The sequence below is a fragment of the Pecten maximus genome, chromosome 1, assembly GCF_902652985.1.
Source record: "Pecten maximus chromosome 1, xPecMax1.1, whole genome shotgun sequence".
NCBI lineage: Eukaryota > Metazoa > Mollusca > Bivalvia > Pectinida > Pectinidae > Pecten > Pecten maximus.
The window spans coordinates 7543906-7571052 of NC_047015.1; the positions used below are offsets into that span (position 1 = coordinate 7543906).

General features: G+C 36.4%; 2 protein-coding genes and 1 long non-coding RNA gene across 6 annotated transcripts in view; 1 reads left to right on the forward strand and 2 right to left on the reverse strand.

Annotated features, from left to right (window-relative positions):
• Window positions 1–5523, reverse strand: part of LOC117323710 (cytohesin-1-like) — a 41682-nt gene extending 36159 nt beyond the window's left edge. For both annotated transcript variants that reach the window (XM_033879133.1, XM_033879126.1), the window contains exon 1: window positions 5336–5523. In XM_033879133.1, coding sequence (XP_033735024.1) covers window positions 5336–5372 — 37 coding nt within the window. In that variant the 5' untranslated portion in view covers window positions 5373–5523. The remainder of the gene's footprint in view (window positions 1–5335) is intronic.
• Window positions 5524–5692: 169 nt separating this feature from the next.
• Window positions 5693–26174, forward strand: LOC117323703 (serine/threonine-protein kinase LMTK2-like). 3 transcript variants are annotated; one of them, XM_033879111.1, is made up of 11 exons: window positions 5693–5826; window positions 8377–8508; window positions 9870–10068; window positions 11821–11891; window positions 12847–12974; window positions 13789–13876; window positions 14135–14268; window positions 15862–15946; window positions 17315–17583; window positions 18338–19946; window positions 23569–23680. In XM_033879111.1, exons 2-10 carry the CDS (start codon window positions 8404–8406, stop codon window positions 19908–19910), a joined length of 2652 nt encoding a protein of 883 aa, XP_033735002.1. In that variant the 5' UTR covers window positions 5693–5826; window positions 8377–8403; the 3' UTR covers window positions 19911–19946; window positions 23569–23680. The 3 variants fall into 3 exon arrangements, with proteins under 3 accessions (XP_033735002.1, XP_033735011.1, XP_033734991.1); XM_033879120.1 differs by having other exon boundaries at window positions 5750–5821; window positions 18338–19652; window positions 23569–26174; XM_033879100.1 differs by having other exon boundaries at window positions 5750–5821.
• On the reverse strand, window positions 23357–27147 carry LOC117323729. Its single transcript, XR_004531815.1, has 2 exons — window positions 26962–27147; window positions 23357–26840 (listed from the first exon to the last, which is right to left on the reverse strand). It is a non-coding gene; the product is annotated as an uncharacterized LOC117323729 (long non-coding RNA).

A 27147-nucleotide genomic window follows, 5' to 3' on the forward strand; every position in this document is an offset into this window, starting at 1 on the left:
GAAGGAAGCAGTTAATAGAGCCAACACCGTGCGTTTCGTAGGATGGATAGAGGGTGACCGAGCAATAGGAGAAATATGATACGTGTATCGATCACAACAGCAGTCGAAGTGGTAACTTTTAGACTTATATTACTTCGTCGACCGGTTTCGCCTTATGTCAGCTTCAGCAGGACAAATTCTTACAAATATTTTTACCCTATAGCTATTGCACATTAAATGCGGATCCTGTATGAGTCTAAAAATAGTATGTGATTATGACGACATTCTTTAAGACGTCGCTCCCATTATGCATATGTTTAGCTAACACTATATTTAAACGTTACATGATATTACATAAATGAATCCAAATTTTATCTTTAGCCAGTCCATTGAGGTTCTTGTAAGCATCACTTTTCTTTTGATGTTAATGTACTTACATACAAAGGTAAAAGTTTCACTATTTCGGTCAAAAGTGGGATCTTGATTTCCCCAAAGAAGAGTGTTTGCATTGTGTCAGTAATAAAGCGAGATGTTGCACTGATGCTGTTACTGGAAAAGTAACAGTACTAACACCATTTTCTCGCTTCACTCTCTCAATATTGGAGAAGCATGACAATCTACTCCTGATGTTATCCCTTCTGACTCTTGCCTCTGTCTCCCCTGCTACTGTCTCCCTCTCTCTCAGACTCTCTTCTAGTTTTGCTAAAGTTAGGATTTACTTGAAATGCAAATTATCTGAATGATGTTTCTATTGGTCAACTACATGATATGGGTGGGCTTATCTTCCTGAGATGGACAGCTATTAGGTGGTCCATTGTCCACTACTCTGTCCAGAGTTTCCCAGGCTAACCCATACCTTTTAATTATACTTAATGATGCCAATCTCCCTTCTTCTTTCATCCAGCTTCCTGCCTTTCTTTTACATCATACATTATCTCACAATAACACCCTGTTCTTAACATTCTGTCTTCCATTCTCTCTCTTTTATCTGACATCAATCCATTTATTTCTTTCTTTAGATATCTCTGATTATAAAACATACTGTCATCACACTTTCCCATTCCATACTGTCATATAAGTATAATGGGTGATGGCCGAGGATGTCTGAATAAAAATGCCTCAACGAAAATTGGATTGTTTTGAAAATTGGATTGTTTTTCCGGACTAGTGAATTCTTTGTTCGGACAAGTACTTTTAACCAGGCCACTAGTCCGATGGCAAATCTGGAGCAGTTAGAACTGGCGATATTACGCTTTCAGTTTCTCAAATGCAGACTTGCATTCATCTGATGAATCTTACATTTTTCTTTAACAAAGCAGCAAGTGGGAGTGCTTTTGAAAGTTTTTCCTGTGCCCTGAATAATAAAACAACATGGTACACACAATGTGTTTGAACAATAAAACAACACTGTATCACATCTTGTATCTTGTCATGTGTCATCTTTAAAACTTCCCATGATAAATTGAAATAAATGTATGAGTTACCGGATATCATTAATGCACAGGTAGCAATAGGATGCACATTAGAACTACGTGAAAGACAGTCAGTACAAGTTACAATTGTTAACATATTGACATAAGTTTTGTGGTTAGTTATCCTGAAGTTCTGGTAAACCTGAATGAAATTAATAACTGAACTCAATGTGATGTATTCATGGAACAATGTGTGAACCAATAAGCTTTGGTGTACTGTACAGTACTATAATATTTTTCTACAGCCAGAAGCGTTCAACACCAAAGGCTGGTTACATGATAACCGGTTACGGTTTGGTTAATTAGCCCAATTTGGTTACCCAGTTGGCAGTTTTTGCTAATCCAGTTGGCATTTTTGCTGACCATTGCAAGCACTAGTTATAAGATGACATTTAATTGTTTGAATATGACACTAACACAAAAACATTCTATTAATACTTGATGATAGTGTTGGGAATCGGTTGAATTTTTGTGATCGATCATCACTTGTGTGTAACCGATCGATTATCGATTAAAATCGATTAATTTCCAAATGTATATTTTGTATTCATGTCTCAATATTTTGTGAAATGCTTTCAACAACAATTTCAGTAACTAATAACTGTTATACCTATATAGCTACATGTATACTATCTTCCTGTATGTTTATTTGTTTATTACACAGATAAAAGTGAACCAAAATTGTTTTTTTTTGATAATTTTATTCAACACATATAATTTTATTCAACACATAAAAAACAACAACAAAAGGATTGTTCATTGGAGTATTCAGCTCATTGGAAATTTTTGCACAGGCTGTAAAATGCTTTAATCCATCCGTTATCGAAAGTCTAATATACTTTGAAAACAAAAGTAGAACTGTGACTTACCATTGAAGGAATACGACTTTCTGCACATTTTATAAATAGTTTTTGTCATATTTAAAGTATCAGTACTTAACAGACCTAATGCTTCTTGTTTTCATTAAAAACCAAAATGTTTCCATAAAATAGACCCTGTGCGTTTACCAGGAAGAAGGATTGTATACATTGACGTTGCTTCCATAGCTATTCGCTTATGTTCTCACAAACAAAATCTTAGTCATCGGTACGTTTGCATTCCTCCTAGTATTACAACACTGTACCAGTTATTGCGACGCTTGATTTTGTATGATACAAGCATAACCATTTCCCGCAAGCGACTGTGTTGTAGACATTGTCAAGCTGAACTTGCGGATGTTTATCTGAAATCCGGCGAATATATTTTCATAAAACCTGAAGTAGGACACTTCCGACGAAACTCGATTACATATTTCTTACTCGATTAATTGATCAAACGTCTCAAACAAGTGATACTCGACGAACTCGATCATTCGGAACACCACTACTTGATGATTTAAATAATTTGATAATTTTGTGTTTGTAATGAGGAAATAGCAAAATTGTGTCTTGTTTGTTTTCTTTAAATTGACCGTAAGAGGAAAAGCTACGGTAAGCGCCGTGCACACAGCATTTTAAACATTTATTAGTTCATTAACCAAGCTTACACAAACTTTCAAAGAAAAGTAGAATTAAGTTATCACTTTTGCATATCGCCACAAGTATGCGCAATTAATTAGCCCAAAAAAGCTTAATGTGGCAACTGACGACAGAAATAATGTCCGCTTGGATAATGTTGGTGTTACGCTTCCCTCAGAGCCACTGGTATAGTAGTTATAAAGTAGTGTAACTGACCTTGTGGCTGGTATACTAATTATCTTATCATTGATTGTCCTAAAATATGGGTACTGGTCATGTTGATAATATTTCTAAAGTACTCCAATTTACAAGACCCTCCCAAATAAAAAAGTGAACACCGGCCCGGTCCTGGTTACCAAAGTGACTGCATGTGATTATCATAGTTTGCTCAGTGTTGATCGTAAATATGCAAGATACAAGCATTTTTATTGTCAATTAATCTTAAATGAATACATCTTCGACTTTATATTAGTATTTTTCAATTCATAATAAATATTTATAATAAAGTCTGTAAAAAGTGTCATTTCATACTACACAAACATATTGGCAATAATGTCACCGGCAAGCTAAGCTATTTAAGCCTGTGTACATCAACATCCTCTCCCCTCAGGTAAGCGTCATTAGACTGTTCCAGCCACAGTTTTAAGATTGGGTATAGTCCATTTTTAGGGTGAGAAGCGTATGCAATTTTTAGGGTGAGACCAGTGTAATTAGATTACAACCAGTAACAGATAAGAGGCGATGATTTCTCAATCAAACAAAAGAATTCAATTAATAATTGGCCTAGCTCCGTGGAGTCCAGGATTCAAAGATCAATGATTGGTACAAGTCCATCATCATGGCAGACTTTTAAACAATAGGATTTAATAGGTTAATTATTTTTTTTAAATCTGTATGATAACACTGCATGAATACATTCCTCCTTTTTATAAGGAATTTGTGAAAATAAATATTAATTTTGAAGACCTAAGTATGACACTGTTGCATCATTCTTTAGTTACTTTTTCCAGAACTGATTTTTATCTAATTGTCATGAATCCCTAATTAACTCAAGTATCAACACATATAGTAGGTATAGTAGCTATACACAACTTTATTATTTGACATATTTAACAAGAATAAATGGCTGTGTGCATCTTTATTAATCTTAAGTTCCTAACAGGAATTTCCGTCTTTACAAGATGGTGGACATTGAGAATTGACGATCTTTTTTTTCTGTAAAAAAAAAATATTTGAAAACATCTCTACCTGTATAATTTGTGCACCCCCAACATAAAACTTTATTTCAGTACAAAAAAGTGCAAATTACACGGTTTTACGGTATCTTTATGTAGCAGAATTAAAAAAGGAATTTTTCATATGTTTTAATCAGCGCACACATCCCCTTGAAAAAAGCTGGGGTTGCACCTATAGAGGTAGACCTATAAAGGAGTGTTTATTAGGTTGGATACACATATATATACTTTTTTTTCCTGGTGTACATGCATGTTGACATAACAATTAAGAAGGTTTTTGTACTTAAAAAGAAACATTTTATGAAAATTTTCCTGCATCGTTAAGGCTTAAACTAGCAACCTCTTGCTCTCTACACGGACATGCAGCTACTATAGGATGAGGGGAAATTCCCTCCTGCACAATGCAAGTTATTTTTAAAAGTGCTTTAAACTTTTGCAGTCGTAAGTGCCAATTGGCCTTGATTTTGAAGACAAAATAATCCATATATACAAGTTTGTAACAGAGCACATGATTAATTAAATCTAAATCACTGCCTCCCCTAGGGATCGAACCCGGGACCTCAGGCTTATAATTATTATAAGTATTATGCTCAACCAAATGAGGTAAAGAGAAGATTTCCCTAGCCAAGCGATATATTGTGGCTAGTATTTACCAGGGTTATAAAAATAGTCTCCACAAAACATGCCTGACCTCAGGACATTCTGATAGAATCTTGCATTGCTTGGTCAGTTAAAAAAGACAAAACAGAAAACATCCATATTTCAGTTCTAATCATCTCTGATTCATTGTGTACAAATTGGTCATCTTTCTTGTAGTGTAACACATTCATGGTTGCTCGTTTACACCCAATGTATACACCTGTTTGATTATCCTCAGCAAACTGTCATTCTTTTTATTTTGATGTATAGAAATGGAAATCTTCCTTTTTGTTTTCTTCTACCCATGGAAAGGCTGTTTAAGCGGTAACGGGAGAGAATCGGAGAAGTAATTCGGTTGTAACCAATTAGTTTGTACATCCAAATATACGCCCGTGAGACTGCCGCCATGTTCGTTACTTGGTTGTTTTGCAAAAAGTCTCTCTGTGAGTCAGCTTTGTTGCTGAAGAACAATATTCACTCGCTCTGCTGAAACCAGATTGCTGTTTATATTTACCTGAAAGGTCGAAGTGGTTGTTATTCTGTGGTTCCATGTTGAGGTGTTTATCTTAATATCGCTGATCACAAAACGCAATAAATAAATAAAGTTCAGCACCCAATTTTTACTGTAGTGATGAGATTCTGATACCCACTTCCTCCTTAGTCGCCCGCCATTTGCCTTTTGGGATCGTCAGAAGCTAATCTCGAACTAAAAATAGATTATTCTTTCACATCAAATTAAAAATAACAGACTTCGTAGATGCGTGGGTTTATCATATCTAATATAAAATTCATCACAATTTGTATTTACTTTATTCATTTAGATCTAATTACAATAATTTGAATGATTTTCTCCTGAAGGAATTTCGGAAGGCACTGGAAACTTTCGTTATAGACTCGAGAACACGCCGATAGGCTCCGAACAGAAAAAAAATGGCAGACGAAATGAACGAGAGAGAATGAAGACTGGAATGTGATGACACGCCTCCTTGTTAATCACAAAGTAGAGTAAGCCTATTCGTAATGCGTATTTTTGTAATTCAACGACCAAAACTCTTCACGAATATCAAGCTTAGTTTTAAATAGTTTTCTAATCCAACTGAAACCAAAGTCTCAGCAAAGAAACGTCATTGCTGTGATTTGGTTCATTGACAATCAGAGGATACAGTACGGAAAGCTGCACAGGTGTTACCTCCGTAATCCAACACAGATATCGTGTGGTTGAATCGATCCCTCATTCTGTAAAGTTTCTGATAGTTTGATTGCACCGTGAAATGTCCTTGTTTACCCGCGAAGACACTATATTGTTTTCCTTCTTGATGACTCCAATCGTATACGAACCCACTGTTGATTGTAAATAAGTATTTACTATATAGGCTAGTGTAGCTTAATACCGTGGATATCCGAATATGGATGACCCAGGTAAAAATCTCAGCTAAGCTGAAACATGTCCTGATATTGTAATGCTTTAAATAACAAATTAAATGACAAAGTTTGCCCTATTAATAACTTTTTAGTTTGATTGTAAATGGATCTTAAAACAAAATTATGCAACAAGAGGACAATCAAGCAAACAATATTGTGGCAAAATCAGATAAACAACAGCCGGTGCTGCAAGCCTATCTTTGCTAGAAAAAAAAACAATTTGAAATTCTCACATACCATTTCACATTTCAACAAATTTTATTATACAAGATGTTATAGTACAAAGGGATTTGACAACAGGCTTTGCCTATATCAGTCTTCTCCCACATAAATGACATTTTGATAAAGTAATTGAACAATAGAACTATATAATTAGGGTTATTTGTAACACTTGCTCATATACACATCATTGTAATAATTTAAGTAGTCATTCATAGTTTAATGGAATAATTTATAGTTGAAAAGTATCAAAAGTTCAGGAAATATTTTTATTTATATAAATTATATATAGAAAATAGATAATTATAGAAGACTTTGTAAGATAATTATAGAAGACTTTGTAAAGCAAAAGCGCTTCACCTACCTGACGGTGAGAAAGAAGAGTATTTTATTGAACAATTATAATGATATACATACATATCAATGAAATATTATATAATTAATTGATCCAAAGAGAAATAAAAGAGAATTAAAACCTTCTCGAATTAGTTATAAATCTTTCTACATTACTTAATACAAATTTATTAAGATCAAGTGAAAGTTCATAGTTACCACATGTTAATAAGTTAATATTTATAAAACCAACTTGTATAAATATGTCATGTATAAAGTGCCTTATATGGTTGTAATTTGGACAGTAGAAGAAGTAATGCTCTAGATCCTCAGAATAATAACCACAGGAACAGGCTGAATTTGGAATTAGATGATCTATTAATCTGTGATAATTTAAGTTGCTAGCAGAGTTTCTTAATTGGCAAAGAGTGATATTTAATTTTCCAGGTGAGCATAGTTTAAATAAATGAGTAGTATCAGTGTTTAAAGGTCTATTTCTATTCAATTTTGATTTAAAAATGTTCAGTGAAGGAGCACTAGTTAAGTCTGTTTCAAGGGAGTTCCAAATTTTTTTTATGACATCAATGAAGTAGCAGTTTACCATTTTACATAAGATTTATTTCATCACAATATAATTTATAAGAGCCATCCTGTTGTGCATATATGCTTGAAAAGCCCAATATGGATTCTTTAATGTGGAGAGTGTACATGTATTAACAGTGACATTCTACATCATTTGTTAATGACAGCTGATACTCTGGTGATAGAACCTACCACATGGACCTGTTCTGTGGACAGGATATCTCAACCCAAGTGTAAGAATTTGGCTGGTCAGCATGAAGCTTGCAGGGTGCTGGTCAGCCAAATTTTACATGAGGGTTGATATATCCCTGTCCACAGTACAGGCCCATGTTTGATTATTTTTCTCACACACTTAGAAAACTTAGAAAAAGTAACAAATTGTGAGGTGTTGTGAAACCTGTTCATCGCACCATCATATTGGGTATGCATATGAAATGTACATTGAAATTGATGGCATTACCAATTTTTGACATAGTTACGCTGCATAAAATGATGACGTAATCCTATTGTGAGTGGCCTCTTGGCATATGCCAGCTGTATTTCCCTTCCCCATGTAAGATTAGTCTATCCCCTCCCTAGTAACTACGGGATCATCCTGTGAAGTATGTGAAATTAGTCTATCCCCTCCCTAGTAACTACGGGATCATCCTGTGTAGTATGTGAGATTAGTCTATCCCCTCCCTAGTAACTACGGGATCATCCTGTGTAGTATGTGAGATTAGTCTATCCCCTCCCTAGTAACTACGGGATCATCCTGTGTAGTATGTGAGATTAGTCTATTCCCTCCCTAGTAACGACGGGATCATCCTGTGTAGTATGTGTCCCTAGTAACTACGGGATCATCCTGTGTAGTATGTGAGATTAGTCTACCCCCTCCCTAGTAACTACGGGATCATCCTGTGTAGTATGTGAGATTAGTCTATCCCCTCCCTAGTAACTACGGGATCATCCTGTGTAGTATATGAGAATACTTATATTGACTGCTAACTTCTATTTCAGGCATCATGGGAACAAAACAGCAATGAAATGTTGGAAATTGCTCTGATCCTCGGGGTAGGCTTTGCCCTGTGCTCGGTCACTCTTCTGTTTGGATGCTTGTGCCATCTGTTCAAGCGCTCAGCCCCATTCTCAGTAAGTACGTTATATACAGTATTGTATACCTATATGATTATCCCATCACAAGAAATCATCCCCTTGTGATGAAGTCAGGAAGGGGATATATGTAGTGTTCTGTTCATACAAATGTTTATTCACCTTTTGTCAGCGCTCTAGTGACTCCATTTCGAAACAAGATTTTGATAAAACTTCATATAATGGTCAATTCATGTATGAAAATACCTTGAACAAATTTGTGCTTTAGAGTGCCAAGATCAGGGACAAGGCCACTGTTGCTATTGACTTCATCTTTAGCCTATCATAATCAGACGATGGACTATTCAAATCACACTGTCCGTCATCTGTCTGCCATCCGTTCTTCTTTAAACAACCCTTGTTATCGCTATTTCTTGAGAACTTTAACCTCAAGGATATTCTTCAAATTTCCTATGTAGGTTCCCCTTGGTCCCAAGTTGTGCCAATTTAATTTTGATTTATCAAATGGACCGTATAAAGATAATGGTTGCCAGACAGCATCTTAGATTTTGAGAATTGAAGTTTGTTATCGCTATTTCTTGAAAAGTACTGCAGGAATATTCCTCAAACTTCCTGTGTTGGTTAATTTGCCCTTGGTACCTAGTTGTGCCATTTCAAGTTAGATTTTTCATCTGGAAAAGAAAATGACCAACAGTCGGCCTTTCTGGATTTTGAGAATTGAAGTTTGTTATTGCTTTCTCTTGAAAATAACTGGAGGGATATTTCTCAAACTTCAAATGAAGTTCACTTAGCCTGCTCATCAGATCATTAAGAGGAAAAGAAGAAAGATGGGAAAAGTAAAGAGAAGATCAGTCTGGCATAGAACAATAAAGATCATTCTATGGTGGGCGCCAAGATCTGTCTTTTATATCTTGTTAAACAGATTTCAATCAAACTTCCTGTAGTGGTCAGTGATGAGAATACTTAGAAGGAGTTTGAATTTCTGGGTGCCAAGGCCCCAGGAAACGCAAACTCTGATTCATGCATGATGACCATTGAGTAAAAATGAAATAGATTTACATATTGATGATTATAGGTTGAGGCTAATCGATTTTACCAATGATAAACCTTCTTAGTACTGTTTACATGTACAAATACAAAAATACAATGGTGAGAGAACGCAATTTTGTCATCAAGTCCCTTGACTGCTGTTTACAGTAAAATACTATCTGCTTTATAAATGGTACAGGTGATATTTATATAAACAATCAAACAGCCTAAAAGTGACAAAATTTGATAGAATGGTGTGTTTAATTTAAAAAATCACCTCTGTTGTAAATATCTGCATTTCCAGATGTGAACATTGTTATCAGTGTAGTGTGATCTGAAATGTTAAAAACAGTTGTTTCTTTGTTTTCTAGTCCTTTGAGAATGATGAAGAGGCTGGTCATGACTATTCTATGTCACCGACCAACGAGTCAGGTGACTCATCCATTGTTTCCAATGTGACCTTTGAACCATTGCCTGACATCCTTGCCAAAACTGTAGCTGCGACAGCACTGAGGCCACGAATAACTTCAGTGGACAAGGAGTGGCAGAAGGAGGCAGCACGTCAAATAAGTACATACTTTCATCATTACCATGTTTATCTTAATTATAACTTATAACAACTGACTGGGAAAACTTATGTTTCCTCAGGCACTCTCATGCAGTCCGCCTCACACACTGGCAGTACTCCTGCCTCACAGGAACCAATCATCTGTCTCTAACACCCACGTCCCTACTGGTGTCTTTTAAGTGGAAAATTAGCGACCACCAGTGCCCTCCTAATTCAACACCAAAACGGATCAGCTTTTCATTAAGCTATGGCACTCTAAGAAGAAGCCTGACCCTGCTTATTAAGCATGATCACTATACAGCTGTTGGCATATTGTCATGATAGACATTGTAAATGCTCAATCAGCAAATACTTTTATAAATCTGTACATCCACACCAACTAGACCACACAGAGACAGCCCAGTAACACTCAATTTCAATTTCCAATCACATTTCAAACTGGAAATGATTGGAATACTACTAGATACACCAACTCTTTACCATGACACCACTAGGGAGACATGTCCAAGGGTAATTGTTGTATCCTACTAGTTACACCAACTCTTTACCATGACACCACTAGGGAGACATGTCCAAGGGTAATTGTTGTATCCTACTAGATACACCAACTCTTTACCATGACATCACTATGGAGTAATGTCCAAGGGTAATTGTTGTATCCTACTAGATACACCAACTCTTTACCATGACACCACTAGGGAGACATGTCCAAGGGTAATTGTTGTATCCTACTAGATACACCAACTCTTTACCATGACATCACTATGGAGTAATGTCCAAGGGTAATTGTTGTATCCTACTAGATACACCAACTCTTTACCATGACACCACTAGGGAGTAATGTCCAAGGGTAATTGTTGTATCCTACTAGATACACCAACTCTTTACCATGACACCACTAGGAAGACATGTCCAAGGGTAATTGTTGTATCCTACTAGATACACCAACTCTTTACCATGACATCACTATGGAGTAATGTCCAAGGGTAATTGTTGTATCCTACTAGTTACACCAACTCTTTACCATGACACCACTAGGGAGACATGTCCAAGGGTAATTGTTGCATCCTCAGTCAGTCATATTATCATTTAATTATATAACTGTTGTTTACATTGTCGTTATCATGTTTAAAGACTAATAAAACATATTTACATTGTCATTGTCATGTTTAAGGACTAATATAACATGTTTGCATTGTTGTTATCATGTTTAAGGACTTAAATAGCATTTTACATTGTCATTGTCATGTTTAAGGACTAATATAACATGTTTTCATTGTCGTTATCATGTTTAAGGACTTAAATAGCATGTTTACATTGTCATTGTCATGTTTAAGGACTAATATAACATGTTTTCATTGTCGTTATCATGTTTAAGGACTTAAATAGCATGTTTGCATTGTCATTGTCATGTTTAAGGACTTAAATAACATGTTTACATTGTTGTTATCATGTTTAAGGACTTATATAACATGTTTACATTGTCGTTATCATGTTTAAGAACTAATATAACATGTTTACATTGTTGTTATCATGTTTAAGGACTTAAATAGCATGTTTACATTGTCGTTATCATATTTAAGGACTTATATATATAATTATATATATATAACATGATTACATTGTCATTATCACTTTTAATTGTATAGGGTGATGTGTTTAATTTTTTGTACTAGACTTTGTATGCAAAAAAAGTATTAACACATAATGAGTAAAAAATAACGTGGTGTAAATTGTTATTATTTTTTTTCCAGCTACATATAAACCATTCCAGAGAATTCAGCTGACATTTATTAAAGAGCTTGGACTTGGGTGGTTTGGACAGGTAAGTTTGAGTACTGTAATGGTAATGTGACTGAAAACTAACATTCGGTGGTCATACCAATTAATAATTTTCAATAATTGTCAAACCATGATGTAACACCCAAAATATATTGTTTAATTTCCCACAATTCCAGTTTAATCTTGCAGCTTTTGTAATGTCTATACTTTTGTAATGTCTATACTTTTGTAATCTCTATACTTTTGTAATCTCTATAGTTTTGTAATGTCTATACTTTTGTAATCTCTATACTTTTGTAATCTCTATACTTTTGTTATGTCTATACTTTTGTAATATCTATACTGTTGTAATCTCTATACTTTTGTAATCTCTATACTTTTGTAATCTCTATACTTTTGTTATGTCTATACTTTTGTAATCTCTATACTTTTGTAATCTCTATACTTTTGTTATGTCTATACTTTTGTAATCTCTATACTTTTGTAATCTCCAAACTTTTGTAATCTCTATACTTTTGTAATCTCTATACTTTTGTAATCTCTATACTTTTGTTATGTCTATACTTTTGTAATCTCTATACTTTTGTAATCTCAATACTTTTGTTATGTCTATACTTTTGTAATCTCTATACTTTTGTAATGTCTATACTTTTGTAATCTCTATACTTTTGTAATGTCTATTCTTTTGTAATCTCTATACTTTTGTTATGTCTATACTTTTGTAATCTCTATACTTTTGTAATCTCTATACTTTTGTTATGTCTATACTTTTGTAATGTCTATACTTTTGTAATCTCTATACTTTTGTTATGTCTATACTTTTGTAATGTCTATACTTTTGTAATCTCTATACTTTTGTAATCTCTATACTTTTGTAATCTCTATACTTTTGTAATCTCTATACTTTTGTTATGTCTATACTTTTGTAATCTCTATACTTTTGTAATGTCTATACTTTTGTAATGTCTATACTTTTGCAAGATGATTTTCTATTGCAGGTTTTAGTTGGTGATGCAGAAAGAATTTTAACTGGATCCAAACGGAGTCGAGTGATAGTCAAACTATTAAAAGATGATGCAGTTCTATCAGATAGACAACTTTTCCTTGAGGAGATGGTACCATTTAGGTATAAGTCGTTCCTATGAAACATACTGTAGAATTTTCTATCTTAACCACCTTCGAATATCCGTACATGTATTAAGATATTTCTGATTTCAATAAATATTTCACGCATGATAAGGCTGAGAACATTCAGTAAAACTGTCTATTTACATATGTCAAAGCTTTTTTTTTTCATACTTAACAAATGAAGGATATTCTTTTTGGCTACACTAAAATCTGATTAACATTGAGATGGAAAATACATTAAAAAGTAAGCAAAAAAGTCTGTATGTCTGTACACTTCACACCTCAATTTACATATGCTTGCCTGGTGATTTGTCTGATGAAGGTGACAGAGAGTAGTCACCGATACATAATATCCAATACTGGTTGTGATATACCAAAGTCTGTCTTTATGAATTATCACATGTTATAATCCTTTTGGAACATACATTGTCCATATGCAATGGTCAACTGAAAATAACTGATTTATCAAATATTTTTCTTTCAAAACAGTAGTCCATTTGACTTTCTGTTGATAACAGATTAATTTGATGACTTTCTGATGATAACAGGTTAATTTGAAGACTTTCTGGTGATTACAGGTTAATTTGATGACTTTCTGGTGATTACAGATTAATTTGATGACTTTCTGATGATAACAGGTTAATTTGATGACTTTCTGGTGATAACAGGTTAATTTGATGACGTTCTGATGATAACAGATTAATTTGATGACTTTCTGGTGATTACAGGTTAATTTGATGACTTTCTGGTGATAACAGATTAATTTGAAGACCTCCACTCAGACATTTTAAGATGATTATTTTTTCTAACAGAGAACTAGAGCACGATAATGTAGTCAGTCTCCTGGGTCAGTGTACAGAGACATATCCTTTTATCGTCATTCTGGAGCATGCTCCTCATGTAAGTCTCATTTCCCAGTTATCACAACAACCTTTAGATCATATCGTATAATTTAAAAATATTTTTTAACAGCTCCACATTTGTTTGATTAAATACAACAAAGTCAGTCACGGAACATAGAATTAAAAGAAAGAAATGAGGACACATCAACTTCATGTCATTCTTGAAAAGTATATAAGTATTCTGAAAAGCTTACATGTTATGCTTCTTGTGTGTATCTTGTGTAAATCCTTATCTTATATATGCTGTTACTCCTAGGGTGACTTAAAGAGTTATCTGAAGCGTCATCGTCATGAGGAGGATGATTTGGTGAAGAGAGGCGTGTTACTACAGTTTATGTTAGACATGGCAGCTGGTCTATCCTGTCTACACCAGTATGGATATATCCACCAGTAAGCTACACTTTACTTAGGTATCGCACAAAATACTCGGTTATGGAAAAACATGTCAAGTCCACTACAGGTTTGTCCTTGTAAGCTAAAGTAAACAGATAGTGAAACATTGGTTCTTGCTTGCCATTGCAAGAAAAGGAATCTTACTGCATACTTTGATTTACATTTCCATTTGAATGTGACATTGCTGAAATCCTGTGGTTTATTAGCTCACCTGGTCCAAAGGACCAAGGTGAGCTTATGCCATACCGTAGCGTCCGTCCGTCATCCGTCAACAATTGACTTCTTCTTCAAAACCACTATGGGGTGGGGACTCAAAATTGTACAAATGGTGGGGCTGACCCCCCAGGGGTTTGAGGGGTGGGCCAAAAAGGGTCAATTTGGCTCTATTAATATAAACGACTTCTTCTCTGAAACCAAGCAAAGGATATTGCTCCTATTTGCCTGGTAGCATCACTATGGGGTGGGGATTCAAAATTGTACAAATGGTGGGGCTGACCCCCTGGGGGCCTGAGGGGCGGGCCAAAAGGGGTCAATATAGCTGTATTGATATAAACGACTTCTTCTCAGAAACCGAGCAATGGATATTGCTCATATTTGCCTGGTAGCATCACTATGGGGTGGGGATTCAAAATTGTACAAATTATAGGGCTGACCTCCCAGGGGCCTGAGGGGCGGGGCCAAATGTGGTCAGTTTGGCTATATTGATATAAGCGACTTCTGTGAAACCTAGCAATGGATATCACTCATATTTGTCTGGTAGCATCACTATTGGGTGGGGATTCAAAATTGTGCAAATGATGGGACTGACCCCCAAGGGCCTGAGGGGCGGGGCCAAATGTGGTCAATTGGGCTATATTGATATAAAGGACTTCTTCTCTGAAACCAGCAATGGATATTGCTCATATTTGCCTGGTTGCATCACTATGGGGTGGGGATTCAAAATTGTACAAATGGTGATCATGAGGCTGACCCCTCAAGGGCCTGAGGGGCGGTGCCAAGAGGGGTCAATTTGGCTTAATTGATATGAACAACTTCTCCTCTGAAACTAAGCAATGGATATCTCTCATATTTGACTGGTAGCATTCCCTTTGGTTAAGGATTCAAAATTGTACAAATGACGGGCTTGATCTGTCACTCACAAGGGAGTGATTTCTCTGTCACCCCCAAGGGAGTGATTTCTCTGTCAACTCTTAGGGTATGACAGATAGCATGCAGCAATACAATGACGTCACAACAATGATATAAGGATCTCAAGGCAGCAATACAATAGCACATGGTCAACATTGTGTTGAATTAATTATTCTTAAATATATGTTTGAACAAATAGGTCCTCCATAAATAGAATAGTATAATGTGAGAAATATAACCATTCCTTTCCTCGGATGGTATTCTTGATTGTGTAATCCTTAGCAGAGCCTTGGGTGAGAAAACCAAGAAAATTAGTCCTCTGGTTGGAGATTTCTCGGTCACATCCTCAAAGTGGGGGAAGATTCTATTATAACCATTTCCAAATACATGTATATTAATTTAACGCCATTACGTCACTTTATCAGTTCTCTTGTTATAAGAACATTTTAATTTTTTTTTCAGTGATTTCTCGTGTCGTAACTGCTTGGTGATGGCAAACTTCAAAGTAAAAGTTGGAGACTATGGAATTTCTGAAGACCAACACAGGGTAGGTAGGATCTAATTTGAAAGTAGAAACATCACAGAGTCGGTAGAATCTCATTGGAGATAGAAAACATCACAGAGTCGGTAGAATCTCATTGGAGATAGAAAACATCACAGAGTCGGTAGAATCTCATTGGAGATAGAAAACAACACTGGGTGGGTAGAATCTCATTGGAGATAGAAAACATCACAGGGTTGGTTGGTAGAATCTCATTGGAGAAAGAAAACATCACAGAGTGGGGAGAATCTCATTGGAGATAGAAAACATCACAAAGTCGGTAGAATCTCATTGGAGATAGAAAACAACACAGAGTCGGTAGAATCTCATTGAAGATAGAAAACATGACATAGAAATATGTCCGTCCGTCCATCTGTCCGTCAGTCTGTCTTTCAGCACTTTTACTTCTGTACAATAACTTGAGTATCCATAGGCTGGTGAAACTAAAAAATCATAGAGTGCCTTCTTATTGAAAGTTCCTGCTTGTGATTCCTTTTTATTTGTCACAGGTCAAGGTCACTGTTACTATAATAGAAAATCAGTTTCAAAGCAATATCTTGAGTTTCCTTGGGCTGATGTAGCTCGAACTTCTCACAGTGCTTCCTTATTTAAAGGGCTTGCTTAGAATTGTTTTTCAGCATCAAAATTTGAAGGTCAAGGTCATTGTTACAAAATAGATAAACAAATCACCTTCAAGCAAATCTAGAGTTTGTTATGGCCAATCTAACTAAAACTTTGCTTAGAATTGATTTTTACAGTTTTGAAGGTCAAAGGTCAAGGTCAGTGTTAGTATAAATAGAAATCAGTTTCCTTATAATAGCATTCATGAGTTTCCTTCGGGCTGATTGAACTCAAACTTCATACAGTGCTTATTTAAAGAGCTTGCTTTGGATTGCTTTTCTGTGTCAAAGGTCAAAGGTCTAGGTCACTGTTGCTGAATATAGAAAATCACTTTCCAAGCAATAACTGGAGTTTGCTTTTACCAATCAAACTGATGCGTCATGCAATGCTTTATTTCTAAAAGTGCTTGCATGCAATTGCTTTCAAAAATGTTGTTATTATGTGTTTTATTTGCTTTTTTGGCAGAGTGTACTTAAGGTTTGCCAGTAATCTGTCAGTCTGACCGTCCATCCAGACTTTAGACTCTGGGATCTCTTACAAAAACATATGATAAACCTGTAGAAACATTGATATCAGTTAGAAATGTTTTAAAGAACATGGAGTCTGCTAATACTAAATTGACTTCTGAAATTTTGATAGCAACACAATTTCTTTTCACAGTGTCTGGAATTATTATTCTGTTTATGAATTTCAAACTTGATGGCTATTCAAAAGGACTTTTACCTTCATTATAGACTTTATTTCTTTTTACAGGAAGATTATTATGACACTGGGCGAGATCTCCTGCCTGTACGATGGATGGCCCCCGAAACTCTCACTCTCAATCAACATATATGGCAAGTCACTGAGTTCACGAAGGCTGCTAATGTCTGGTCGTATGGGGTAGCCATTTGGGAGGTAATACAGATGGCTAAACTCCCATACAACTCTCTGAAGGATGAGGAGGTTCTCCAAAAAGTGGTCATCGACCGTATTCTCAAACTTCCAACAACTTCTTCACAAGGACAGATAAAGCAGAGATTGTAAGTCAGATGTACAGAAAACACATGCAGGGGTGATCATATCCGTAGGCAGCAACCCTAAGGCTTACAAACAGTCTATTCTGTTCGGTTTATTCATGTAAAAATAAAGTCTAAACGCTAAAAATATACTGTTTACCATACAACCTAACAGAATATTTATTAGATTTTGTGTGAAGAGTGATTCAGTTCACATAACATTCAACTCCATTGAATATGGTTCTATTTGGGTCATCAATATATTTTCTTAAAGGTTTCAAATTCTAATCATATATACCCTGGTACATGTATTGGTAAATTGTATTGTTTGAACTCTTATTCTTTATTGAGATAACCACATTGAGATAAACACTAGGATATTGAGCTTGGAGAATACATTAGTTATACTTAGGCGATGTGCTGTATTCTAAATTCAGGGCCAGCAACCCCTTAATTACAGAGTTATTGTTCTTTGTGAAAATATTTCATATAATATATTATAACTGTATCGTGATTGATGTGGATGAAACTTACAGCTGATATGTACATTAAACATCAGACTTAATGAAATATGCCCTTACTTTCATGTGTTGGACACAAATACAGGTTTGTATCCTATCAAAACATTTTTCTTTACTCATCCAAACTCTACAATTCTAACATTTTCATACAGATATGTGTCATTTATGTTTACAGACAGGAAAAGCCTCCAATAAAACTGTTTTCCGGGAACATTCATCAGTTCCACTGATACTCTTTTTTCTTAATATTTGTATAGAAATGAGGTGATGCAGTTTTGCTGGATAGTTCTGGAAGAAAGACCTACTATGGAAGAAATTAGTGCCTTGATGTCCCAGATAATGCTTGACCGTGAAAAAGAACTACATACAGATTTTGAGTCAAAATGGGAAAGTGCCTCACCAAATGATGCTGGTACAGCTGCTTCAAAAGAACCTGTTGAAAAAAATGTATTATCTACAAAGGACAATAATACTGATAACAGTGTGGTGAATATTGAAACTGCTGATAGTGACAGTTTTAGAATGCAAAAGACTCCAGGAACTGATTTGAACTTTACAGAAAATGAACCATCTATCATCATTGCGGATGAAGATAATATCAACAGTGATATGGTAGTGAAAGGGGCCACTTCTGATTCACCGTCTTTTCAAACTGAAGAATATGCAGACAAAGTGATCGTGACAATGAATGAGAAAGAATCATCTTTCAGTGGTCCTTCATTCCAGTTGACAAGTACCCCTGTTTCCAGAAACGTGTCATCAGAGTATGTCACAGCAGTGAGTACCAATCAGGGAAGTGAATTCTTCTCTGTAGACATGTCTCTTGATAGCAGAGGACGTGGGGACTTGCCTGGACTTGTCACTCCCACCAAGAGTGAAGGGGACATGTTGAGTCAGCGGGATACAGTTATGAATGCAGAGATGAGTGATGATGAGGAAGATACTACTAGTTGTACAAGTGCTAACAGTGTAGAGTTTGTTGAACTGAACAGATCTGATGATGAAAAACAGGATGAAGCAACAGCGGTTAATGGAAGTGAGGCTGATAAGTTACGGATGCTGAAAGAAAGCATTGAGGATGCATTTAGCATGAAATCTAGTATTACATCTGAGCATAGTGAAAGTGCTAAGGATGGTGGAGATGGATCGCCGCGAGATGAGTATGATATTGCAAGAGAGATTTACATTTCTAAGGGCACCACGATACCGCCCACAGAACACACTTCATCCAGAAATCTGACAACCATTCCTGAGGATGCTGTTCCCATGGATTCACCCTCGAACAGTGGCCTGAAGTTTGTTGACCCTGGTGATGATTCTTTTTTCTCCAATGGAGTGCAAGACACTTTTGAATGGGACGATTACATTGGGGATGAATTGCAGTTAGTTGGTAAGGTAAAGGATGCTGCAGATTCACCTCGACAGACAATGGAGTTTACAGATTGGACACTAGAACAGGACTCCAGCCAGGATTCACAGCATTCCAAAGCTGAAGGTGGTGATAAAAAGACGGGAAATTCCTCCTCGTCCAGCAGCAGTGTGAGCACGCCTTACTCCTCGTCAGACTCGGAGGTAAAACGAGGCAAATTTGGTGGTGTATCATCAAGCTCCAAATATATAAATGATATACTGACTAACAGGGTATCTGCTACTCGTAATATTACTAATAGTAGGAGTGTATCCACCAAAAACTCATCATTCTATGCTCTATCTCATACCATAGACATAGACTCCTCTGAGCATGCCTCCTCTGACTCTGAGTCCTCAACCTCCGGCATGCCCTCGGAAGCCCCAGCCAGCTACTTTAATGAGGAGTGGGAAATGGATTAAGGCTCCAAATCATATATCTTACTTACCTTCTGCCAGGTATGCTCGGCTCCTTCTATCTCCTGTTAGATCATCTTGTGGTAAAATTGATATCAGTCCTCCATAGTTGAAATTTATTCTATTTAGATATCAATATCTTGTCCTGGAGTAATGTGTTCTCCATATAAATTGATACAGATTATTTTGGTCGGATTGAGTAAACAGGGTAAACAGGACCGTACCAGTACCGACTCTGTATCTGACCTGACCGTACCAGTACCGACTCTGTATCTGACCTGACCGTACCAGTACCGACTCTGTATCTGATCTGACCGTACCAGTACCGACTCTGTATCTGATCTGACCGTACCTGTACCGACTCTGTATCTGACCTGACCGTACCAGTACCGACTCTGTATCTGACCTGACCGTACCAGTACCGACTCTGTATCTGACCTGACCGTACCAGTACTGACTCTGTATCTAACCTGACCGTACCAGTACCGACTGTATCTGATCTGACCGTACCAGTACCGACTCTGTATCTGATCTGGGTAAACAGGACCGTACCAGTACCGACTCTGTATCTGACCTGACCGTACCAGTACTGACTCTGTATCTGACCTGACCGTACCAGTACCGACTCTGTATCTGATCTGGGTAAACAGGACCGTACCAGTACCGACTCTGTATCTGACCTGACCGTACCAGTACTGACTCTGTATCTAACCTGACCGTACCAGTACCGACTCTGTATCTGACCTGACCGTACCAGTACCGACTCTGTATCTGACCTGACCGTACCAGTACCGACTCTGTATCTGATATGGGTAAACAGGACCGTACCAGTACCGACTCTGTATCTGACCTGACCGTACCAGTACCGACTCTGTATCTGACCTGACCGTACCAGTACCGACTGTATCTGATCTGACCGTACCAGTACCGACTCTGTATCTGATCTGGGTAAACAGGACCGTACCAGTACCGACTCTGTATCTGACCTGACCGTACCAGTACCGACTCTGTATCTGATCTGACCGTACCAGTACCGACTCTGTATCTGACCTGACCGTACCAGTACTGACTCTGTATCTGACCTGACCGTACCAGTACCGACTCTGTATCTGACCTGACCGTACCAGTACCGACTCTGTATCTGACCTGACCGTACCAGTACCGACTCTGTATCTGATCTGGGTAAACAGGACCGTACCAGTACCGACTCTGTATCTGATCTGACCGTACCAGTACCGACTCTGTATCTGATCTGACCGTACCAGTACCGACTCTGTATCTGACCTGACCGTACCAGTACTGACTCTGTATCTGACCTGACCGTACCAGTACCGACTCTGTATCTGACCTGACCTGACCGTACCAGTACTGACTCTGTATCTGACCTGACCGTACCAGTACTGACTCTGTATCTGACCTGACCGTACCAGTACCGACTCTGTATCTGACCTGACCGTACCAGTACTGACTCTGTATCTGACCTGACCGTACCAGTACCGACTCTGTATCTGATCTGACCGTACCAGTACCGACTCTGTATCTGACCTGACCGTACCAGTACCAACTCTGTATCTGACCTGTGACCGTACCAGTACTGACTCTGTATCTGACCTGACCGTACCAGTACCGTCTCTGTATCTGACCTGACCGTACCAGTACCGTCTCTGTATCTGACCTGACCGTACCAGTACCGACTCTGTATCTGACCTGACCGTACCAGTACCGACTCTGTATCTGACCTGACCGTACCAGTACCGACTCTGTATCTGACCTGACCGTACCAGTACCGACTCTGTATCTGACCTGACCGTACCAGTACCGACTCTGTATCTGACCTGACCGTACCAGTACCGACTCTGTATCTGACCTGACCGTACCAGTACCGACTCTGTATCTGACCTGACCGTACCAGTACCGACTCTGTATCTGACCTGACCGTACCAGTACCGACTGTATCTGATCTGACCGTACCAGTACCGACTCTGTATTTGACCTGACCGTACCAGTACCGACTCTGTATCTAACCTGACCGTACCAGTACCGACTCTGTATCTGACCTGATCGTACCAGTACCGACTCTGTATCTGACCTGACCGTACCAGTACTGAGTCTGTATCTGACCTGACCGTACCAGTACCCACTCTGTATCTGACCTGACCGTACCAGTACCGACTCTGTGTGTCTGACCTGATCGTACCAGTACCGACTCTGTATCTGATATGGGTAAACAGGACCGTACCAGTACCGACTCTGTATCTGACCTGACCGTACCAGTACCGACTCTGTATCTGACCTGACCGTACCAGTACCGACTCTGTATCTGATCTGACCGTACCAGTACCGACTCTGTATCTGACCTGACCGTACCAGTACTGACTCTGTATCTGATCTGACCGTACCAGTACCGACTCTGTATCTGACCTGACCGTACCAGTACTGACTCTGTATCTGATATGGGTAAACAGGACCATGCAAACTATATATTTCATTTTATACAAATCAGTGGACTGATGTCAAATTTTATTACAATTATGTGTAACCATGGAAACATATTTTAGACCTATAGTATACCATATAAATAATTTTATTCAGAAAATAACATATATGTACATATATATATAAACTTCCATCAAAGCAAATGCATGACTCTTGACGACCACATATCAGAACTTTTTGTTTTTCATTATATTGGATGGTTTCTGATTCGCTTTTGGTGGTGTTATTTTTTCTGTTATTGAAATTGGAAGAGATGTTGGCTCAATATTACTACTTTCCCCCTTAACTTCATTTGTCCTGGTGACATTTCATGCTTTTACACAGTAGTTGGACTAGAGAAAATGCTTATCAGCTTATTTAGCAGGTATCGTTTTATTTTGTATCAATGGTAAATAAAGCAATTGACAGTCTGAAGAATTTTAATAATTTTACCACTTTATTAATCTAAACAACACCTAATTTATAATTTGATTTACCAGATATCTATATCTCTAAAAATATGTAATATGTCAAGTAGTTTCTTTCAATTTATTTTACATTTTTATTTCTACTTTTTCTTTAAATTTTTGAGTAATTTGTGTATTCTGGTGATCAGAACTAATACCATATTTCTGGTGTGATGGTACATATATATATATAATAACAGAAAATTCACAGTTATTCCAGGTAATTTTTAACTCATTAGTGATACAGGTATACATTTTTCCATGTACAGAGTGTTGATGAACTGTGAATAACTTTGTGATATAAATATCATTTGTCTAATCCACACATAATTTAATTAATCAATTATTCATAATCAACTCACTTTATATATATTCCGACAGTTAATAATTAATCAGGTCAACAATAAATATTCATTTATCTGATAGTTGAATTTCATATTTCATTTCCAGTATAACCGCTGATGATATAAACATAGTGATATAAGTCTGCAGCATGCCCACTATTTCATGTAGTACATGTAGGTTGTCGGGAACTTACAATTATTTTTGAAGGTTCAGAATGATGTTTTTCTTTTTTTTTCTTTTTAAAGATTTGCATGAACTTAGAAAATACAAAAGTGCTATTCTTGTCAGTGTGTACTAATTGATAGTCGAGATACAGTATGTTTGATATGGCATGCAGCAATATAAATATGGAAGCATTTCCAATGATTGTTTTTCAGGATTCTGATAGTGGGGACAAATCTAAGGTAGAGAAGGAATTGGAGGTGACCGTGAAGGTGACCGTGAAGGCGGAGGGAGACACGGTGGCAGGAGGTGACACTGCTGACCAGTAGTGAGATAAGGAGATATGTATAGTAAACAGATTTTGAATAGTTTGTTTGGGTAAATTGGATTGTTTCATTAAGATCTATAGCTTCCTTTCATGGTACCTTGCATTCCTCTAGAAAATATACCATTACACACCATGATGTGGCAGACATGAGATCCTAAATTCTACCTTTTGTATTAACACCTTCCATCACTTTGATTGGTTAAAACCCATAGATACGGAAGGAGCCTGTTAGGAGATTGCTGTAATCGATAGAAACATCTGCCACTGATTTAATGTAACAGTGATTGTAAGTTGACATATGAATTGCTTAAACATTTTTTGTTAAAAAAACAATTGCCATTGTAGTATGTGTACCAAAATAATAAAGATGGGTGTAGGATATTTTGATATACATATTCAAATCATCATCTTAGATAATTTCTTTCTGGCATGATTGTAAAATAACACGGTGAATGATTTGAAAAATGTTCCACAGTTGGTGGCCATAGTTTATCTTGTGTATATCTCTCTGTATCTGTAATTTTTACAACAATAAATGAGCAGTTCGTTTTTTAAAATCTAACGATAAATATAGTTAAACTTGATAAGCAGTCATTCCTTGTGGAACGTTTATTTGCTAGTTTCCGTTTATAAACCTACAGTTTTACATTAACTGCATGTAAACGTGAGTGTGAAGTTTTGTTCAGTTTGGAATGTACGTTGTGTAAGGTGCTACAGCAGTGTTTATGTACAAACTTAAATCATGGTTTTGTTATGTGTTAGACCTGGACAGCCTACTGTATTGTACACACAACACATTTTAATGCCAAAGTGATGCACTGTATATGTATTTTGAATTTTTGTTGATGTAGATAGGTTGTAACATTTTCCAAGTCACTACCAGGTGTGTACACAAGCTTGTTATACTTCGTACCACCAAAAGGTTTGTACGGTTGTAATTCACATATTCATATCATAATATAATTATAGAATTTGAAAGTTTATTATTATACACATTAGGATAGGGGAAAAATTTAAGTATGGATATATTTTTTTTCTGCATTCCACACGATTATAGCATTGAATATTTTTTTTAATGACATTGAGAATTTTGTAACTTGCATATTGCACGCAACCTGTATTCAGGCTCAGGTCAAGGTTCTAATTGATAGATATATATAGCTATAGAATTATATATTTACAGTTAAGATATAAACAAATTAAGTGGGAATACTCTATCTGAATTTATAACATGTTGATCACAAGTATTTATATTCACAATCAAATCTTGTTGAAATTCCAGTTCCTTCCATAACAGTGTTGGGAACCAAGTTTAGTATTAATAGTTAAATAGCCTGTATAGGTTAGATCACTGGGTTTGTAGAAGCCCCTTGAAGAAGAACTTAGATAATATAACCCTGTCATAGTCCTAAATCATGAGTGGACTATAAATAGATTTTGTTTAGTAGGGTTAATGGTCTTACAACAACTAAAATCGTATTAAGTCTGAGGAGATAATGACAAAACTAGTAAATAATAGATAGGGTAGATAATAAGTACACTATCAACAAAAAGGATTAAAGATTGTCATAAAAGCTCTCTGGCAACATCACTACCAGTACCCCAGATAGAAGTTGTGTCATAGAAGTAGATAGGTGTGGCATTATAATAATCTTTGTGTACATGTAAAATACATGTATGCAATGTACAAACTGGTGCAGTAAATGTTGAGCATAATGAAGCCATAATAGTTTCAAAGTTAAGGTCAGTTATTATTATTTTTGACAAAGTTTGTTTTTATTTGTATTTTTAACCTGTATGTACCAGTATATTGCCTTTTGGTTTTATTGTTGTATAATAAAATGTTAGTTAAAAGAAGATTTTTTATGCATAGTAGTGTTTTAAGTAAAACTGAAATTTTTCAAGTTGATATTCAAAGGTCATAGTTTGTTTTAATGAACCCTTGATTTTGATACCAACTTCCTTATTCGTAGAGTATGTATGATCATTTGTTAGAATAACTTACCAGGTGTACCAGGAAAAATTAGTATTGTGCCTCCACCAGGGATCGACACCCTCAGCTTACTGGTCTGCCGCTCTACAGACTGAACTAAGGGGAAATTCCCCAAGTGTGAAGCTGGAATGGGACCTGTATCACTATGTACAATTAAAACCTGCCACACCAGGTATGTCATTGGTAAATAATACTTGACTACTGCACAAGAAACTAAAACAGTAGTCGGCTATAAAGGTTGTTTGAACTAATAGTAATTCATACATCATCAGTAAATTTCATGACAATACTTTTAAATTTGATACTACAGTTTTAGTCCACCAGCATCAGAAGCCTTATTGATATGCCAGTTTATTTTGACAAGGGCTTAATTTTGTATATACATGTAATGATATCTCTTTACACTATTTATTTGGTACTTGGAAGATGAGGCTTATGCTTTAAGAAATTGTCTTAAGTGGCTATGGTATAGAAGGGAAGGGATATTGCAGTGAATATATCCAAACAGTGTATTGATAGAGCACTCTTTGACACTAGTTTGTAAAAACATGATACTGTTAAAGTAATAATAAAAGGTTTGTCAGCAGAAGAAGCAATTGAAATGTTAATTGTTAAGTAAATGTATTGGTTCTGAATGATTAAATACCCGGGTATGTGCATGGTCACTTCTATAGAAGCTGCTATCTGTTAGATTATATTTTGTTTGTATAAACATATGTAGGTATTTTGTGGCCAAGGTGTAAACGTTTCCATGTATAATGGCCAAGCAATCTTATCCTCTGTGATTTTGTGATGAAGTTCTTGTGCAATATTAAGATGCAATGATTGAATTGAAGAAAATATTTAGAACATCTTGATTATAAGAACTGATTATCAGTTATACAATTATCCTAGCTGTTTCACTGCAGCAAGACCCAATGTTGAAATGTTGTGATTCATGCTTTGAATATATTTTCACATCTTTGTAAGAATATGTAATTATTGCTTTCCTCAAGCGTACTGAACACATAAATGACAAACACAGTAAGAACTTTAAATGCCGTTGTGACCGTCAATAAAGCTATACTATGTAGTGATTTATTAATAAAGGTGACTTTTAAGGCTATCTGGTATTCAGTTATACCTTCTATGGCTTCTAGGTAGAATGTTCCACCTTCCTTGGTAACCTGATAGTATTTTCCACCTTCTTTGGTATCATTTATGGAATGTTCAATCTTCATTGCTATCCTGGTAGAGTGTTCTACCTTCCTTGGTAATCTGACAGAATTTTCAACTCTCCTTAGTAACCTGGCAGAATGTTCCACCTTCCTTGGTAACCTGGTAGAATGTTCCACCTTCCTTGGTAACCTGGCAGAATGTTCCACCTTCCTTGGTAACCTGGTAGAATGTTCCACCTTCCTTGATAACCTAGCAGAATGTTTTGCCATGCTTGGTAACCTGCTAGAGTGATCCATCTTCCTGGGTAATCTTTTT